Source organism: Misgurnus anguillicaudatus, chromosome 23 (assembly GCF_027580225.2).
Source record: "Misgurnus anguillicaudatus chromosome 23, ASM2758022v2, whole genome shotgun sequence".
NCBI lineage: Eukaryota > Metazoa > Chordata > Actinopteri > Cypriniformes > Cobitidae > Misgurnus > Misgurnus anguillicaudatus.
Genome location: NC_073359.2, coordinates 4,217,590 through 4,238,930, shown reverse-complemented (window position 1 = coordinate 4,238,930; position 21,341 = coordinate 4,217,590). Strand labels below are relative to the sequence as shown.

Genomic DNA, 21,341 nt, shown 5'->3' with positions numbered 1-21,341 from the left:
TTCATATGACTCTCAGTGTTGAGTAATGTCTGTAAAATCAGGCAGCTTCTGTAAAGAATCAATTGCTGTCTCACATGGTGGATTATTCATGCTAACAGAGTTCTTCCTTTAATCTACTTGCTTCACAATAAAGATGCTATTGGAAAATGCTATAAATGCCTAAATTAGGTGAGATTTGTTTGCCCCAAGCCTTTTTTTTTCAGCCCAACAGATAATAACAGAGTGATATAACACAAGTCAAAACGAAACAGAAATACATATGCAGTGATCAGTATATTAAATCATTCATTTATTATATCTCTTGAGGTAAAATTAAAGAGCCACACAGATCCAAAATCGAAACTAACCTTTATTGCAGTGTGTCGTGTAGCTATCCATCAATGTAAACAACGTGTAAAGTAGTTGAACCAAAAAGTGCACGATTAATAAAGTTATTGGCTTCTAAAGCAGGGAGTCGACTCTGAATCGCTGAAACGAGTCGTTATAGGGAGTGAGTCTTCTTCCTGATATTATCCACGTCACACAAACTTATCCACGTCACATGAGATACTAATCTCCGCCTACAGCCTTGCCTGCGGGACAAACGAAAACTATGACCCGCCCACAGCTAGCTAGTGTGTGTAAACATCAGCTCACGCTGTGTTTTCAGCTTTTGTTGTTTTCACTACCAAAGGAGACTTTTTCAAGGAGGGATATTCTAAACGTGTCTGGCTGTGAAGAATCAGTGGTTAAAATACATTTTTAACGGAGGGATTTAGACGTTTGGCAATGAAAGATGGTTCAGTACCCACTTTATTTGGAACAACATGCATCTCCTAACCACAACCTGTAAGTATGATTATAGATACTTGCTTAAATGAGTGTAAAATGTCTATAGTTGTTTTATTGCTTGGATTAATGATATCGTTGTTTAAACTCTAACTTATATATTGTCAGAGTCACGATAGCAAGCAGTTCTGCTATGACCCGGTTAGTTTAGATAAATGCTTAAATGAGTGTAAAATTGTTAGTTTCAATCGTCGTTTGTATTGTTTGGATTAATGATGAATGATGTTGTGTGTTTAAACTGTTAATTTACTGTCAGAGAGTCACGTTAGCAAACGGCTAACGCATGCTTATTTACGGTTTTGCTATGACCCGGTTAGTTTAGATAAATGCTTAAATGAGTGTAAAATTGTTAGTTTCAATCGTCGTTTGTATTGTTTGGATTAATGATGAATGATGTGTATTGATGTTGACAATGTCTTCTCAGTAAATCATGTTAGCACGACGTCAATACATGTTGCACTGTTGTTGGTCTGTGCCACCGATCTGTGGTCTGTGAGACTGATCTGTGATCTGTGCATTGTGTGCAAAGACACTCTGTCAGTTGACCAATCAGAGCAGAGTAGGCTACTGAAAGGTGGGGTTTAGGCAGGCTGAGTCGTTGAATGGCTTCACACGAATCGTTTGGGGATCTCTGAGAAATGGGGTAATTTTACATTTATATTTTGAGAAAATTACAGTGTTTTTTGACCTTGCATGCATTTAAACCTGTTGTCCGGGACTTATAAATAGTGATAGGATGCTTAAAATTGTCATGTTACTGGCACTTTAACTCCACCGAATGCTAGTTATTCCTTATTAAACAAAGAATGAAGAGTCTTTGAACTTCAGTCAATTCGTTTTTTCGTTTATAAACCAAAAACGGAAGTCACGTGGTCTATTCCTATAAAGCGAAAATAAAATCGGTAACACTTTCAAAATAAAAGTCACTATAGTTAGGTGATTGTAGACTAAAACTGAACTATATATAATGTATTTAGTACAACTAAAGTAGCACTGGGTGTGAAAAAACACTTTAGTTAACTGAAATAAAAATTAAACATTTGTAAGAGAATTGGTGACTTCAGATTAAGTGCACTCATTTTATATGTAGTTTAGGATAGCAGGTAGCCTATTTATTTATAAGTTTCTATTATTTAATTCACATTTTAGTTTTGTAACATTAGGCCTTCTTGCTTTGTGGAAGCTCAACCAGCAGAGGTCACTCTATCCCCTTCTGTTTGAAGGGTGTGCAGAACTTTACCTGCCTTCCAGCTCCAGCACTATAGCTGCTAAAAACTCTCAGTTTTTTTATTCTATTACATTGACTACGCCAAAAGATAAGATATTAGATACACAAATTACTAGATTCACTGTTTAGAGTTACGTGAAGTGCAGCATTGAGGACATCTGCTGTTACCCGCTGTGTAAATACATCAAGAACAGCATATTTACACATTCAATGACATTTAAACAAAAGTTTTTATTACAGGAAATATGTAATATGACATTGAAGTAAATGATTGCGTGAGTACCGCACGCGTGAGATAATTAGCATAAAGTTATAGTAAATGTAGCCTCAGTGGCGGTTCTAGAAAATTTTTACTAGGGGGGCCAAGTAGGGGCCAGTGTTTTACCAGAGGGGCACATAAAAAAACGGCAAGAAATTATATTTAAAGATTATAGGGGCGGTTACAGGAATTATTTTAAGACAGGACTAGGCCTTAGTTTAATTAGGAAATATAACTAGTTTTAACAAACATGCCTTACTAAATACATTACTTGTGTGCATTTTGAAGCAAAACAAAGGGCACTGGTGTATTTTAAAATATGGCATTGCAAGTTGTTTTCAGTTTGGACAGCTCTTACTGTACATTTATTTTAGTCTAGGACTACTCTAATCCCTTTCCGGGAAACTGCCCCATAAACTTTATCTTACTTTACAATCATAAATCTTTATTTAATACAAGAGTGAGTGCAGGTGCAAAAGGGGAGCTGGGCTCTTTTCTAAAGCCCCCCAACCGAAAATCATGCGAGCCTACTCAATAAACTTTATGAAATGCAAACTTTTATAAAGACAAACGTTTGTTTTAGTTTACATATAATCACACATTGCTAGACAGTTAGGGACCACAATCTAATCAGTATTTAAAATAATATTTATTTTAAATTGTAAACATTTTTACATGACACATTTAATTATATTCCTCCAATTTTATGCACGTATATGTAAGAGCATAATTACAGCGCTTTTACAATGTGTAAACTTTAAAAAGTTAGCGAGATGTTGGTTTTGCCGGTTGTTGATGAGTAACAGCTGTGAATGATCACCGCGCTTAAGCAGCCACGTCACAGGAGAACAAGTGAACAGCGTCCCAATGTCAAGTGAGCTAGAGTCCTTACCAGTGCCCAAACCTGGATACACATTCTCAACATCGGGAAATTGGGAACAAATTGAGACACTCGCTGAGCAGCACCCAGCACCCGCAGCCAGCTACAGTGGTTGGGTGCGCCGCTCTAATTTGCCCGTTTAGAACGTTATGCGTCGGATTAGTTCCGCTTTTGGCGCTCGCGTGTAAAATCAAAATAAATGTATACTTTTTTATTTGGTCAGCACGGGGTGGCCACAGGGGTGGCCAGGGACTTGTCTACAGAGGCACGGGCCACCCTTGGCCTCCGTGTAGAACCGCCACTGTGTAGCCTATATAGTTATAATGTGTGAACGTGCCTAAGACTTTTCTCAGTAAGAACTGAGAAACAAAATAGAAAAATATAGCCAATTCCTAGTTTTCTTTTTTCATTTTATAAATGGAAATGATAAATGAAAATACAACTGGTTGATCGTTTTCCGTTTTTTCATTTTAAAACGGTTATGGAATGGATGGGAGATACCCAGGGGCACGTTCAAGCTCACACCGGTGCGCAACGTTTTGCTGCGTTTTCCGGGTTGAACAACATGTCTCCTAGAAACGGTGTGCAACGGCGTGCAACAGGTTTTAGAAGCGTTTTCTCTTGTTTGGTGGGTGTGTCAGTGTTGAGATCTATAAATTGTATGCTCTCATTTGTATTTGTATATGTATTTGTATTTTTGTTTATTTTCTCTGTTTGGGACAGGCAACCCAGTCACACTGCGAGATGTCATGTGACCTAATTAATGACTGAGTGAAATCAGGTGTTTCTTTTGTTTTAATAAAAATGCGGCAGTCAGAACGACTGCGTGGCTGATAGTGAAACGTATCTTCTTGTCTTATTTGAACGTATCTGTTAACAGGTTATGGGCCCAGAGCGGAGTTAAAGTAGAAACGTTTGAGTGTTAAGATGCCGGGTAAAAGTCGCGACGGATAGCGTGTACCTGATTCTTTTAACATGAAAAGAAGAGAAAAAGAAACCACGACGAGCCGCTGGTCCCAATGATGAGAAAAACTACGAGCTATGGGAGACAAAGTTTTTGGGTCATCTTTATTTACAAGGACTGAAAGAGACTATTTTAAGCGAGTCTTTTGAGGAAGACGAGGAAGATACGGCGAAAAACGCCGAAGCCTATGCAGAGCTAATACAGTTCCTGGATGACAAAAGTTTGTCGCTGGTTATGAGGGAAGCAGCAGACGATGGAAGAGCAGCATTGAAGATTCTTCGGGAATATTATGCTGGCAAAGGAAAGCCCAGAGTGATTAGCTTATACACAGAGCTAACGTCATTGCAAAAGTCGCCCAGTGAGTGTGTTACTGATTATGTCATCAGGGCTGAGACCGCAATCACCGCTTTGAGGAACGCAGGTGAGAATCTGAGTGATGGACTTTTAATAGCAATGGTTCTGAAAGGACTTCCAGAGACATTTAAGCCATTTGCCATTCATGTTACCCAGAGAGATGATAAATTGAGTTTTGCAGAATTTAAGACGAGGCTTCGAAGTTATGAAGACATGGAAAATATGCGGACAACCGTATCCGAGGACAATGTTATGTAAGCTGGTGCGCAGCCTGGAAGAAAAACCGCTTTTGTGGGTACAGCTGTTTGTGGTGCTGGTACAAACATTGTTTGTTACAAGTGTGGTACAAGAGGCCACAAAGCAAGAACATGTCAGCTTAAACAGTGGTGCAGTCAGTGTAAAAGTAACAGTCACCGCGACGCAACGTGCAGATGGGGAAGGCAGCGGGACAATGCACAAAAAGTTTCCGCAGAGCCAAGTGACAAGGAGTATGCCTTTCGGGCAAGCGACGCTGAGATGCGGGTACAAACTACCAAGAGGAAAGGCCTAATGGTGGATGCAGGTGCAACTTCCCACATCATCACGGACATCGAGAAGTTTCAGAGGTTTGACAGAGGAGCGGTTTTCAGGCCAACACACATTGCTTGGAATTGGCTGACGGCACTCGGTGTAACGGGGTCGCAAAGCAAAGAGGAGACGCGGAGGTATATTTGATTGACTACACGGGACGACGCGTCAAAGCGATGCTGAGAAACGCGCTGTACATCCCAGCATATCCACAGGACATTTTCTCTGTTTGGGACAGGCAACCCAGTCACACTGCGAGATGTCATGTGACTTAATTAATGACTGAGTGAAATCATTACTAATGTCGGCCCAATCAGTGGCAAGATGTATAAAACCACGCCGTAGTAAAGAGACAGATCGCTCAATGGGTTCAAGTTGGAATGTTGTCTTTCATTCTGGACGGTAAGGTCAGTGACTGTAACATTGAGGGTATTTTACAGTATTAAACACACATTTAATGATTTCATCAGGCTTCAGATTTTAAAAAGAACACAAAGAATGGCCTCTCAGCTACCGTAGTTGCAACTCTTGCGTCATCACAACAGGGTGTTCACAGTTCAACACATCATCTGTTTCTGTTTAATAAACGTTGTGCAACGGGGATGAACCCAGCTCAGATTTTCCCCTGACCCTGCAGGCACCATCTCGTGATCATCCACCATCTAGACTTTTGTTAAAAGTTACTAAGGTAAAATTAAAACAGCTTTTATAATGTTTAGTTTGACAATTAAGCTGAAGTTGACAATTAAAATTTTCCTAAAGGTTTAGCTCACTGACCATTTACTGATAACTAGATATATTTGGGGAGGTTGCTAGTGCTAGATATTTTTTTTTCACAATGGCTATGTTAACATGCACAAAAATTTGTAAATCTGACTAAATCTGTCGCATCGCTCAGCATTTGCATAAAATAGCCTGCTTGTCTATTTTGGCCCCGCCTTGCTCGCTCAGCGGCGAGCTCGTCGCTTGTCGCTGGCAAACGGCCACTTCCATTGAAAATGAATGGTAGCCTGTCGCTCTGTCTCTGTCGCTTGTAACTAATGTGACTGGGGGGTGACTCTGTATAAAAGTCAAAACTGAGTTGGAGTTGTTTTTAAGAAGTTTTCCGATATAGGTGATAAAAACACACTTTTCAAAAGTCACAACGCTATTTTATTGCTTTAAGTAGCCTAATGTTTTAAAAGTATAAACAAACGCTGCAGAATTTAGTACAGCGCGTGACCCCATTAATGCTGTTGTTGTTGCGTGTTTCTGTGACGAGATTCATAAATATAATACATCAACTTGGAGCGCAAATGTTCTGCGCATGTGCACAACGTATTTTTGCATCCGATTGAGAAAGTCACAGTCAAACTAACATTGTGTTTTTTATCAATAAGAAAAGTTCTTGTTTAACGTTTTGTAGCTGGTATATGTGAGTTTCTACAAAGAGAAATCATGAACTTCAGACTCTCATCACTGATCCTGCTGTTACACATTCAAGGTATGAAACACAGTTTTGTGTTATACTGAAATACTTCAATTTATTATATTTGTTAAAAGTATGTCAGATTTTAAACTAGTTCCCAGGGGCGGAGCGGGGGGGGTGGCTTATGGGGCTCAAGCCCCGAATGTTTTGTCAAAAGCCCCGAATCTTTTCAGATCTGTAAAATGAAGTCATCCAGGACGCTAGGTGGCGGCACTCAGCTTTAATTCTCCGGTCCCCCACTCAACTGAAAATGAATAAAAGATGCGTGTTGAAGGCAAAATAATATGCTGAATCTCCCCACAGTTAACGCATTTTCAAAGTGTCTTTATTATTACAGTGTAATATTCTTTATTACTGTAAGTGTATATTTATAGTTATGTGATGTTAATACTGTTAAATAGCGTCAACTGATATATTATCTACATGGCTAACGTCTAACTTACTGTCGTGCTCTGGTCTAGTCTGCCTCATTGGTCATTTGTAAGGTTGTATTTAAAGTACATTTAATAACTTTAAAACATATACATTGTCGCATATATACTTTTTTATAGATGGATATACGATTTATATTTTTAAAGACGTCAGAAAAGAAGGTGAGAAAGTATATAGTTAGGTAGCTTATGTTTTGTCCATATGCATTTGAAATTCGCAATGATTTTACCTCAGAAATACATTGATAGACCGTTATAAAATGTGAATCCCCAATCTCTTAAATTAAAATATCCTTATGTGTGATAATGTCACAAGCCAAGGGCGGGCCGCTAATGTTTAAGCCACGCCCCTTCTAAACTTCCACCTCGAGGAGGTCCCCAAAACCAACCCAATGACCAGACAACAACGAGGAACAGGTAAGTATAAAAATATTCTTTATTTATTTAAATATTTAAAAAGTACTGGGGATTGGGAAAAAGGGAAATTAAAACTAAAGTCCGGCTCTGCCTTCCAGGGGGGCCACGAGCAAGTGAGTGACAGGGGGGTGGGGGTTGCGTCGGGGAACGGGCTCCCGCCTCTGGTTCCCTCTGCCCGTGGCGCGCTCCTCTTCCTTCCTGGAGGCAGAATAAATCAAAGTCAGTGTTTGTATGAGCTTGTTCCTATTCCGTGTACCTGTGGCTCGCTCGAGGCGGTTCACCGCCTATCTCGCACAGCTCCTCGCTGATCGACTCACTCTCCTTCCCTGCTCTCTCCTTCTCCACAGATGATTGCTGGGACACCAGGACACAGTGACTCGGCTTCCAATGGTTTCTCTCACCTCGTCGCTGACTACAGCTTTGGGTAGGTATGGCTCTCTCCACAGTTCGTTATCTCGACATTCACGCTGTCTCTCTCTCTCTCCACAGATGACTGCTGGGACACAAGGGCACAGTGAATCGGTTTCCAATGGTTTCTCTCACCTCGTCGCTGACTACAGCTTTGGGTAGGTATGGTTCTCTCCACAGTTCGTTATCTCGACATTCACACTGTCTCTCTCTTTCCACAGATGACTGCTGGGACACAAGGGCACAGTGAATCGATTTCCAATGGTTTCTCTCACCTCGTCGCTGACTACAGCTTTGGATAGGTATGGCTCTCTTCACAGTTCGTTATCTCGACATTCACGCTGTCTCTCTCTCTCCACAGATGACTGCTGGGACACAAGGGCACAGTGAATCGGTTTCCAATGGTTTCTCTCACCTCGTCGCTGACTACAGCTTTGGGTAGGTATGGCTCTCTTCACAGTTCGTTATCTCGACATTCACGCTGTCTCTCTCTCTCCACAGATCTTCACGACACACTCCTCTTTCCTGTCGATTAGGCAGTTTTAACAGGTTATATTTCACTTAACAGGGGGGCGGACTTACGGTGGCTGGCTACGCGATGCGTCAACTGGACGGTGGTTTCCTAGGTGGCGCCGGGGGCCAAAACCCTCTCGGCGAGCTCGTTGGTCTATAGAGGGGCGAGAACCGTCACGCCGGCTCACCGGGTCGAGCGCTGCCCTTTCCTCGAGACCCGTTGGTCGATCGAAAACTGGACCGGGGCGCCCTTTCGTCGAGACCTCGGGCCGGCGGATCTCCTTCGCCTCAGGCTCTATGTTGATCAAAAAGACACAGGTAAGGGAACAATATCATGGATAATACTCACGCACCGTCAGTAGCACAGTTCTTCACCGCCACTCCTAAGCTCAAGTCCGCCGAGCGTTTGGCTGGGAAAATACTTCGAGATACCACTCCGTGATTTGAAAACTGAAACACACTCACAGCATAATCATGTACAGGTCTTACTCTAGGACCGTTCTTTCCTCTTCGTCGTCTCAAGAGCGAGTGACTGGAGGCGGGGGTACGTCAGACAAGACAACAGCAATCCCACTGCAATACACAGCATTACACGGCACCACTTCAAGTGAAAATTTCCACATCCAAAACTCACCCACCACTCAGTGCACACATTAGACGCCCGTCTTCCTGTACTTTGCTCTGGACGAGAAGGTAGCAATGGTGACACGGCCTAGTGTTGGTTTTCGTCGCTGGAGTTGGTTTCTTCACACAGACCCTTCGGCTCACCCACCACACTAGCTCAGGGGTAGGGCCTTCCACTCTCTTTCAGAAACACTCAGAGAAACATACAGGTCAAACATATACACAGCACTCCCATAAGAGGGTTTCCATTACTCACAACTGCTGTAATTTCTCAGTTTTAGATTGCCTTCACGCTGCAATAATTCCAGATGCACAGATAGGGCGTTTTCCAGCCACCATCAACACTTTTCCACAGACGTATACTCACAACGGTGCGTCTTGCCTTCGTTTCTTTCATCCAAGATCAGCATTCGTTTAATCCTTCCACCTATAAGGTCTTCGGTATCTTCCTCGATGTAAGTCTAGAATCCAGACGAGAGAGAGAGAGCAATACAACAATCCAGCACAGCGTACCCGGTGAGCCTAACTCAGCGCTCCATACACACCAACAACAGGGATACTAAGCACACAAACTGTGGTTCAAACTGCTCTAAAATACTCTCCTGAATGTCGTCCTCATCCAATCACCCGGCGCTCCTCTCAATAACTCTCAGCTGTATGTAATTCAGCTGATTACAGCGTTCGCGGCGCTACCGGATGTCCGGTGTCTTCTCTTACCGGCCCGGGCGGAAACATCCGGGCGGAACCAAACTTGCCCAATTTTTGGTTCCGCCTAAAAGATCGTCACTCCTGTGACATCAACTGTCAGTGCAAATAGGAAGAGAGGAGGATGGAGAGAGATCACAGACAGACAGATAGACAGAAAGAGAGAGAAACGCTTCCATAAGCTGGTGAGAAATTGTTCTGTCAATGAAGTCAAAAATTGTTATTCTTATGTAGCTTTATAGTTACTGGATTAGCCTTCAGCAAACATGTTTGCCTATTTTTGGATAAGAGAAGTTAAAGTATCATTGTCAAAATTTGTTATGTTGCAGTTTCAAAATGACAATACCAGTGTTGGGTAAGTTACTCAAAAAAGTAATTAATTACTAGTTACTAATTACATCTTCAATCATGTAATTAAATTACTTTACAAATTACTCTCTCCAAAAAGTATTTAATTATTACGAATTACTTTCTAAATCCTATTTAGTACATGATACAAGGAGAGGCTTGAAATGGCTTGAAGAAACAATATATAAAAGTACATCAATTATTCTGGTCCCACTTTAGGATTCATTTCTCTCTATTAATTAACTATTAACTATTTTTGTCTCAATATACTCCAACTACTGCTTATTAATACTAAAGTAGTTGTTTATTTTAAGTATTTGTATAAATGGGGAGGGTTAAGGATGTAGAATAAGGTTTTGCAGAATCAGGCATTAATATGTGTTATTTAAGTAGGCCTACTAAAAAACAGTCAGCATCTCAGTAATATTAATGCTAATAATCAACCAGTTAATAGTGAGAATTGTAAACTAAAACCATGTTTAATCCACTATTTATTATAGGATACATAATTGTTCTACAGTCCATAGACAGTATTTAGTTACATCAGTAACTGTAATTCGATTACAAGAAAAATAAGAGTAATCCCTTACATTACTTTTTCAAGTAATTAAATTACAGTAACAAATTACTTAGTAACTAGTTACACCCAACACTGGACAATACAGAGAACACTTAGATTAAAAAATAGTTTATAAAGCTGCCGTAAATGGAGAAAAAATTTCAACAGGGGACCAAGCTTTGAAACCCCTAGATTTGGGCTAAGCCCCCAATGTCTACAATGTCTGGCTCTGCCCCTGCTTTAGTCTAATTTAATTTACATAGCTGTGCTCCAAAGGCTGGATTCTCCATTTGGATCAGTCTCTAAAATGTTTAAAGTGAGTTTGTATATTTAAAACTGAACTTAGAGATTTGTGTTTGAGAACAAAACTGATGAATCAGGGTTCATATCCTTACAGGACTGTCTGAATCTCTCATCTCGCTCTGTAATTTTAATGAAGTTACATACAGTAAACTACATATTAATGTTACCGTTTCTTCTTCAGGGTTCCTAACATTGGATAATTTTAATGTAACCTGTGATGAACTGAATATTTGTGCTGTTAGGGGGACACTAATGAGTGTGAACTGCGATCACTCAAACATCAACATCAAAACTGTGTTCTGGTTCAGTCAGAAACAGAGAACAAACTGGAGAAACAAAGATGAACCTGAAGATTTGACTTTAGATTCAGATTACTCAGGACGAATTGGTCAGTGGATAACTGAAGATTACTTAGGACTCTCAATACATGATCTGAGAGAGAGAGACAGTGGAGAATATCAGCTCATGATCATTATGAAGGATGGAGTTAAACATCTCAGCTCAGTCACAGTCAATCTAACAGTCACAGGTACATTTACATTCTCATCAGTCCAGTTAAACTCTTTTTCATTTCTCATCTAATGTAAGATTTTGATTATTTAGTTTTACAGGTGAAGATGAATCCTGAATCTACAGGACAGCGAGTAAAACTGAGCTGTGATTCCTCCTGCCCAAAAACATCTGAATATGGTTACTTCTGGTACAAGAATGGACAACGTTTAACATTTGACCAAAACATATTTGTGTCATCCAGTGAAAACACTGACAGTTATTCCTGCCTTAAGATTGATTCAGAGTCCTCTTCATCTGTGTGTGAGTTTGACATTTATAAAATATTTAAATTAAAATGGAAGAACAAATTTAGCAGTTCCCTTTCAGTCGGTCACTACGACGTCACGTCGTGACCGACGAATTGGGAACCGCTTCGCGGGTGACCTATCTGCTTCGAGAAACCTTTAAAACGCCAATGAACTTGGAATGCAGATAATTGCATCTGCCGGCGCCGCCCCGCCGCGCAGGTATTTAATAAGCGGCAGGTGCAGTTATCAAATCAGCTTTTTAGCTTCGAAAGCTGGCAGACTGACTGCTCACGAGAAGCTACTCTCTGCTCTTTGGAGAACTCTGCGTGTTCGATTTGGTTGGGCAAAGGCATTTCAGCGGAGGCTCGCGGGTGTTCCACCTCTCTTTTTAATTTTTTGACTTTTTTTTCATTCTTAGTTGAGTGTGTGCGTAGCCGTTCCCCTGTGTGCTTCATCAACATCAGCACATTAAAAGAGTATTTCCTCTCACAGAGTATTGCGGTGTTCTGCGTCTTTTTAAAGACAGCATTTCACTTGCACTGAGACGGGAGCGTCTTTTTAAAGATGTCTTTCCGTCCGTGTTTTTGGATGCGGCAAATGTATGGGTCCCCGGGTGGCCACGATCGTTTTCTCTCGTGCGCAAGAGTGCATGCTGAGGCTGCGATCGTGGAGGGTTCATACTCCTAAGAGAGCATGAACCTCTTGGATGTCGGAGACGGGTTTCGTACCTCCGGGAACGTTACCCCCGTTTTTCCGTTTCGGAGCCCCGTTAAAGGTGCGGTGGCAAAACTCCGGAAATCTTATATCCGTATAAACGGTGCTGAATCGGTTAGCTGGTTCGTCCAGTGACTCTCAGCACCCCCATCCACAGCCAGAGGTGCCGTAAGAGACGGGTGGCGCGTGTTCTACGCACTCTCGTCCTCTTTCAGTCCTCACGAGGATTCTATGTCTGTCACAGCATCGGAGAGGGGGTCGTCTATTCGGTCGCCGACTCTGACCCACTCCCGCCTTCGGGTTGGGTAGGGGCTTCCGTGCTCGACCCCGAGTGGCGGCCATGTACGCTCGGGAGCGCGGAGACGGTATGCGTGGAGCGGAGAGCTCCTCCCCCACCGCACCGTCCCGCCTAGATGATTGGCACTTCAGGACTGCAAGAACAGCCCCGACCTTCTGTGCCTTTCTTCCCGGGGTGCATGTTGGTTGACACGGTCGTGGAAAACTCGTTTTCCTCCCGGAACCGATCGTTCAGCCATCACCTCTCACCTCTCCTGACGGCGGGGCCGCTAAGGTTGCTGCTCCAAGAGACCAGCCTCCCTCCCCTCACAGACCCACGGGCTTGTGAGAGGCGGCCTCTGCTGTGCGCGCTATGGCGTGATGCAGGTCCGCCAGGCTAAGGCACTGAAGGATCTGCACAGGTGAGGTCACGGTCCGGCAACTAAAGAATCCTGTGTGGCTCTGACCTGGCGCTACGTGCGACTGGGTTCACCCCACAGGCCGCCGGACGTGCTATGCCCACCCCCCCTGGTCCAGGAACGCCATCTCTGGTTGCGTCTTGCGGGCATTAAGTAGGTCGTTAATAATCGTCCTAAATGTTCCATTTTAGACCAGCCATTTCGGCGACGTGGCTGAGAGTGTCCAACAATGATCGGCCGCTTTAGAGCAGACTGAGGCATCATGCCACGTCGGAGCCTAGCTGCCCCCTCCGTTACGTCAGTATATTGGTCTGCTTTTCGCCGAGGGCGTCCTGCTACGGCTTTTTTGTTCCTTCATCCCGGCAGCTCTGAGGAACCTGTCGTAAGCAGTACACCCGCCCACTCAGCCCGCTACAGAGGTGGAAAATGAAACTTAGCGGCTCTGAGTCGGGCGATCTGAAGATTGAAAGGATCGCTCTTCAGGAGATGGTGAAAGCATCATTCTCCCCCCCCACCCCGGAGGAGGGCCGGGTGGGGAATCCTTGGTTTCGTTTTGTGTTCCGCCAACTTCAATCGGCACCCACTAACCTCAAAGAGCGAATTCCTCTTCTTTCTCCAGATCACCGGAGGCATATAGGAGTTTCGGACGGACTCAAAACCCTAAGTTCTCCTCTTCCTCTTTCGCCAGCGGATGTATCGAGCGGGACATCTACAAAGGAGCCTTTGCTCAGCATCCATCAGCGGTTTTGGGTGAGTGTTTCATTACACACAACATCTCACAATGCGGCCAAAGAGCACGCGTCGTTGAGTTCCCCGTCTCCGCTCGCCACGGGTACACACATCGTGCCGTTAATTTCCTCTCGCTCGGTATCTGGGGGCCTGGGAAGAGCTTCCCAGCCCGTCGCGTTGGCTTTTACGCACGATCCGTCTCGGTTACGCATTCAATTTGCCCGGCTACCTTACAAATATTCATGCATTCGCTTCACCACGGTGAAGGCTGTCGATGCGCACGTACTGCGTGCGGAGATTGCTGTCCTATTGGCGAAAGGACGCGATCCAGCCGGCCCTCCAGCCGAGTTAAATTCGGGGCTTTACAGCCCTTCATTGTACCCAAGAAGAGTGGCGGGCTGCGTCCGATCCTAGATCTGCGCGTACTGAATCGAGAATTCACAGAATTCACATTCACAGAATACTGTTCAAAATGTTACGCAGAGGAGCATATTTTAATGCATCCGCCCATAGGATTGGTTCGCAGCCTTCAACCTGAAGGACGCGTACTTTCATGTCTCCATACTCCCACAACACAGGCCGTTTCTCCGCTTTGTGTTCGAGGGGAGGGCATATCAGTACAAAGTCTCACCGTTCGGGCTTTCTCTCTCTCTCTCCCTGTGTCTTCATGAAAGTTGCGGGTGGCGCACTGCAGCCCCTGAGAGAGAGAGAGTGGTGTTTGCGTTTTGGCGTATTGGCTCATAATAGCTCAGTTTCGTCAGATGCTGTGCACACACATAGATCGTGTACTTAAACACCTCGCTCGTCTCGGTCTTCAGGCCAACTGGGGAAAGAGTAAACTTTGCCCTGTGCAGAGAATCTCTTTTCTCGGAAAGTAACGGGATTTGGTCGATTTAACAACACGTCTCATAGAAGCGCGTGTTCAGTCAATTCTGGCTTGCCTCAACATTTAAAGGCAGGGTTGCGGTTCCACTGAAATAATTTTAGAAACTTCTGGGGCATATGACAGCAGCCGCGGCCGTGACACCGCTCGGGCTGCTCCATATGAGACCGCTTCAGTGTTGGCTTTATGACCGAGTCCCGAGGAGAGCGTGGCTCACCGGCTTTCACAGTATTATAATTACATCGAGATGCCGTCACACTTTCACCCCGTGGTCAGACCCAGCGTTTCTCAGGGTGCGGGTGCCACTGAGAGGTCTCCAGGCATGCTATTGTTGGCAAAGGTGCCTCTACCACGTACGGCGGGCTCGTCGCTTCGGGGGTCTGTTCGACATTCCAGCGACATTAGCATAAATTGCCTCGAGCTGTGCACTGTATATCTTGCGCTCGTCCGTTTCGTCAACGTGATTTGATGCTTAAGATGTAGTGCGCACCGACAACACTGCGGCTGTACGTATATCTATCGCCAAGGCGGTCTGCGCTCTCGTCACCTGTCACATCTCGCCCGTCATCTCCTCCTCTGGAGTCAGAAGTATCTGAGGTCTCTTCGTGCCATTCACATGTCGGGGTCGCTGAACACAGTGGCAGTCGCAATTTCACAAGCAGCGCGCTCCGGCGAGTGGCGACTCCACCCCCGGTCGGTTCAGCTGATTTGGAAATGTTTCGGCAGAGCGCAGTTAGATCTGTTTGCTTCTTCAGAGACAACCCATTGTCGCCTGTTTTATTCATTATCCGAAGGAACACTCGGCGTGGATGCACTGGCACACAGCTGGCCGCGGGGTTTTCCCCAGTAAGCTTTATTGCGCAGACACTGTGCAAAGTCAGGGAGGACGAGGAGCGCATTCTATTAGTTGCGCCGTACCGGACAACTAGGAATTGGTTTTACAGAGTTCACTCTCCTCGCGACAGTCCCTCCCTGGCTGACTCTTTGGCACATTATGGCACCCTCGCCCCGATCCGTGGAACCCCCATGTGTGGTCTTTGGACGGGGCGCGGAGGTTTTAGGTGGTTTACCCCAGGCGGTATCTAACACCATCGCTGCAGCGCGAGCACCGTCTATGAGACAGGCGTATACGCTGAAATGGAACCTGTTTGTTGTTTGGTGTACCTCTCAGCGAGAGGACCCCCGAGAATGCTCGATCAGTATTGTGCTTTCATATCTCCAGCACCGCTTGGAGAAGAGGCTGTTACCATCTACTATTAAAGTAGATATCGAGGCAATATCCGCGCATCACGCACCTATAGACGGTAGATCTGTGGGTCAGCACGATCTGGTCATTAGGGTTTTTAACAGGGGCACGGAGGCTGAATCCTTCGCGCCTCCCTCTATTCCTCCTTGGGACTTGTCCATGGTGCTGAAAGTTCAGCACTGCCCTTTCGAGCCTCTGCTGACGGTGAGCGTCAAGTTTCTCACTATGAAAACTTTGACGCTCCTCGCATTGGCTTCTATTAAAAGGATAGGGGATTTTCATGCATTTTCGGTCAACGATTCGTGCCTTCAGTTCGGGCCGGCTGAATCCAGCGTTAAACTGAGACCCCGGCCGGGCTACGTGCCTAAAGTTCCCACCACCCCCTTTAGAGATCGGGTGGGGGACTTTTTCAAGTGCTGCCTTCGGAGGCAGACCCAGCTATGGCTTTGTTATTTCCTGTACGTGCACTACGTGTGTATGTGAATTGCACTCAAAGCTTTCGGACCTCAGAGCAGCTCTTTGTCTGTTACGGTGGTCAGCAGAAAGGGAAAGCTGTCACTAAACAGAGGATGTCTCATTGGATTGTAGACACAATCGCCCTGAAATATGAGAAACAGGGCATTCCTTGCCCTTTTGGTTTGAGAGCCCATTCAACCAGAAGCGTGGCTTCATCTTGGGCTTTGGCTCGTGGTTCCTCGCTTCAGATATTTGTAGAGCTTCTGGCTGGGTGACACCTAATACGTTCACTAGATTTTACAGTGTTCGTGTTGAGCCGGTATCCTCTCGAGTTCTCTCGTCAGATCAGTGAGAACATCGAGGAACGGCTCCTGTGTCGGCTTGGAGCCTTTCTTTTTGGCTGCGCAGAAACCGCACCATTATGGAAGGCCATTAAGACAAAAACGTTACAAAAAATGTTTTTTGTCTTTTCCACCGCTTGGTGACCGATGTTGCGGAGCATCGGCTGCCAGCCTCTCACTAGATGTATTCTTGACTATCTGGGTGAGGCTAGCGCCCACATTGCGCCCCCTAGAGTTTCTTTGTGAGTATTTCCGTGGAAAGTTTATGATTTACCACGTTTCCCTTAGCGGAGTTCGTTCCGCGCCTCTCTAGTTTTGCTAAGAGAGTGTATTTTTATAGACCTCGTGTCTTTTTATCCATCACCTTAGTGGTAGACCCCTAGAGGGTTTTTCTTCCGCAGCGATCTTAGTCCCGCCTGACGAGTTCGCTTCCCAGTTCGCCTAGTCACTATCGTGGGTTAAGGAACAAGTAGTGACCGGCCTCTGCTTCAACCCCATTTCCATTCCCTTAAAGAGGAGAGTCGGAGGGTTTATGCAGGCACTGGAAGGGTCAGCTTCAGTGGCGCTTTGGTAGGGATTCCCAATTCGTCGGTCACGACGCGACGTCGTAGTGACCGACTGAAAGGGAACGTCTCGGTTACATATGTAACCCTCGTTCCCTGAAGGAAGGGAACGGAGACGTCACGTCCCGTCGCCACAATTTGCTGTTCCACTGCTGATATCGGCCGGATATTTTTCTTTCTGTCCAGCTTTCTCAGCAAAAAATAGCTGATTTGATAACTGCACCTGCCGCTTATTAAATACCTGCGCGGCGGGGCGGCGCCGGCAGATGCAATTATCTGCATGCCAAGTTCATTGGCGTTTTAAAGGTTTCTCGAAGCAGATAGGTCACCCGCGAAGCGGTTCCCAATTCGTCGGTCACGACGTGACGTCTCCGTTCCCTTCCTTCAGGGAACGAGGGTTACATATGTAACCGAGACGTTTTCTTGTTGATTCATATACAGTATGAGTGTGTTTGTAATTGATTGTGAATGTTACAGCAGTATTTTGTGACTCTTTCAGGTCTTTCTAACAGTAGCTGTTGGGGTGTGACTTACACCTCTACAGAAGTTTGTGCTTTAGTGGGATCAACAGTAGATATTCACTCTTCATACTCACATCCCACTGGAGATACAGTAAATAAAACATACTGGGATTACAGTCGTTATGAGGAATACAGAGATCTGCGTGAGGTTCATCAGTTTGCTGGTCATGTGGAGTTTGTGGGAAACACACTGAAAATCAAAGACGTCAACACGAGTGACACTGGATATTATAAGTTCAGGATCATCACTAACACATCAGATAAAGTTTCTGGTTATCCTGGAGTCTATCTTACTGTTACAGGTAACTGCTCATAATAAACTCTCTCACTCATTATACTGAAGCATTATAGCTGATATCGCTGGAGTCTGATATCAGCACGACTGTGATTAGAGGTTTAGGTAATGCTTTACCAAATGAGCTGAATCAAAAATATGAGGCCCAACTTTGAAAGTAATTGACGTGAACTCTGTTTTATGAAATCTCAGGTACACGAGTGAAAAGCAGCCCAGACCCTGTGATAGATGGAGAAAAAGTGATACTAAGCTGTTCAACTAAATGCACTCTGGATAGCAAACATACTTACATCTGGTATAAGAATGGACAACAGGTAACAGATGGATTGACATTATTAAACAAGCTGTACCTGGACTCAATCAACAGTGAGGAGCTACAAGAGTATTCCTGTACTGTAAGAGGTAACACAACATCTCATCATACATCTGATGAAATTATATAAGATATAGTTTCAGTCCTTGATGCTGATTAGTTTATTTTCAGCTATTACATCATCACTGACAGGCCCGGTACTAGGCTTGCTGGACTGGGGGGGCAGTCAGGATTTTTGGGTGGGCAGCCATTTCTCGACTAAAATGATTCATACGCTAAAATTATGGATGTTTCAATCCAATATTACTTTGCATGTCTTATAATAAAAGGCCATTTATATGTCATTTTGCACGTTCAAAATTTAAAAGTAGATGCAATTAGATTAATGATTTATAATGTTATAATGATTACACTAGTTTGACACATTTAGTCACAGTTAATGAAATCAGATAAGCAGGTGATATAAATATAAAGCTGTACATATAGCTATATTTTATTAATGTTTATACTGCATTTAATCTATTATTTCACTTATAGATAAATTAAAGCCATTCTTATACCTGTGGTGTGATCAAGAATAATGTTGTATGCCTGTACACTAGGGGGAGTAGAGGAGCTTCCCAGGACTTTGGGGCAGGGCAATAAAAAGTGTGTATGCTATGTCGTTGTGCGCTGCTGCTTCTTTATAAGATATACAAAGAACCTAAACACGACAATACCTACCCTACCCAACATATACCTTTATTCTAAATAAACACTTGTTAGGAACTTTATTTCCACTTCTCGAACATGTTCTTCATTTGGAGTAATGTATTTTCAATGTGATATGTGTGATAAGCTGTATTGTCATTAATTCCTGACCCTATCATACATGCTTCTGCAGCAACCTCAAATATCACAACAAAGCACAATGCTTAAAATAATATATTGTTGCATCATGTAAGCAATTTGAAATGCATGAAGGTTATCCTGTTTGCCTATAACAGCACCAGACAAAAGCACAAGGCCTAAAATACTGTAAGTGTGATTTGCGACGAGACCAAAGATAAATCACACTGCTTTGTTCATAACACAGCAAATTAGATATTATAATACAATGCAACATTATAAAATACAACGTTTTACCTTACGATGACCTTGCGGAGTGAAAGCTCCTCCTGAACATAAATGTCTGTATATTAAAAAAAAAGTCTGTAGATTTTTGCGTGTGAATTTTTTCTCAAACGCGAGCTGAATGAGCTGATGAATGACGATGACAAAACCGCTAAAATTTGATTTTAAAACTGCCCGCGATGCATGGCAGGGGCGTCCTCTTTTCTGAGGCAGGCCTAAACCTGGCCGCATACCACATGGCTTTGCTGCAGGGTCTTCAGCTGGGGACCACCACTCATTAACGTTTCACCCCTTGACCCAGTACGTCTCCTGGTGGCGGGGCGGTGACCAGGGACGTCTCCCTGACACCCCCTGCAGCAAAGCCTAATTGACTCCCCAAGCCTTGTCTCGTCGTCTCAGCCAGAGCCAGTGGCTTGCTTTCTCTGCTTCCTCAGAGAGCTCCTTAGTGGATCTACTCAGTATGGTTCCTCGTTGTCCCAGGTCCCTGAGCAGGCATGATGTTGATCTGCCCACAAAGCCTCTGACTCCCACTTCCACCGGGTACAACCTCACACTCCATCCGCTTTCTCTACACTCCGCGACCAAGTCTGTGTACTTTGCCTTCTTTCTCTCATATGCAGCTTCCAGTCCCTCCTCCCATGGCACTGTCAGCTCGATCAGTATCACTGACTTTACAGCTACAGACCACAGCACCACATCTGGTCTTAATTTGGTGCTGCATATCTCCTGTGGGAAATGGAGATGTCTTCCCAGATCTACTTCCATCTTCCACTCCGCTGGTATGCCTTGCGGATTCACCCTGCCTGAGGAAGTGGATCCTGGATCGGCTCTGTGTTGGACTTTGCTGGTTTGCCTCCTGCCAACATTTCTCCAGCACCTCTGCCAACTTCCTGAGCACTTGGTTGTGCCGCCATCTAAGCCGACCTTGTATCAGCGCTGTTTTACAGCCTGATAGAACATGCTGGAGTGAGGCGTTGATAGTCCCACAGAGATCGCAGGATTGTTCTGTTCCAAGCCATTGATGGAGGTTTTTTGGGCACGGGAGGGTGTCGTATGTTGCCCTGATGAGGAAACCCTCCCACGTTGTCCATCGCCCCTGCTGCCCCTGTGTCACAGACCTTACTCTGAGCTCCTCCTGCTCAATCCTGGTGACCTCTACTACCACTAGGTCCTTCCTCTCCTTCCTACTTGCCTTGGACCATAGAATTGGTGGCTCGCTCCATCCAAGGCCTGCCTGCCCTGTCTGGACCATGCCCACAATTTGCTGATGTTGTAATCTTCCAATCACCTTCTGCACCTCCTCCTTCGCCCTCCATTTCCTTCCAGTCTCAACTCTGGCATTTGCATCAGCCACTGTCCTGTCGGTGGAGTCCCTTAATTCCATCACCAGCCTTGCCTTCTCCTGCCTATAGCCCAAGGTAATGGATTTTAAGGGTAACTGAAGTGCATTACATCCAAAAGTCCGCTCCCCTTCTCCCTCTCATAATGGGAGAGGTAGGGTGTTACTGCGCCGAGTCGAAATACTCCCAAAAGTGCTATTACGCCATAAAATGTAGCTCCTCTTTTAAATCTGCTTAGAAAAGCGCTACGTTTTTTTTTACCACCAAACTTGCTCGTATAACTACCCGTCTTAAATAGGAAAAACGTTGATGTGTTTGGTCACTTCTAACTTTATCTCTAAATGGTACCATTGAATGAATGGGGCTATCGAAGCGTCGCAGCGCGCTCCAGCGCTTACATGCACGCACACAGATGATAGAGGGATGTATCAACAATTCTTAGTTAAGGTAATAATATATTTTAATATTGAAAATGA

The 21,341-nt window shown here is 44.4% G+C and overlaps 1 protein-coding gene across 1 annotated transcript in view; it reads left to right on the top strand.

Moving 5' to 3' along the window:
• LOC141359293 (uncharacterized) overlaps window positions 1-21,341 on the top strand; it is a 54,302-nt gene that overhangs the window by 14,169 nt on the left and 18,792 nt on the right. The window contains exons 4-5 of the mRNA XM_073861512.1: window positions 17,783-18,106; window positions 18,292-18,501. Of these exons, the coding sequence (XP_073717613.1) occupies window positions 17,783-18,106; window positions 18,292-18,501 (534 nt within the window). The remainder of the gene's footprint in view (window positions 1-17,782; window positions 18,107-18,291; window positions 18,502-21,341) is intronic.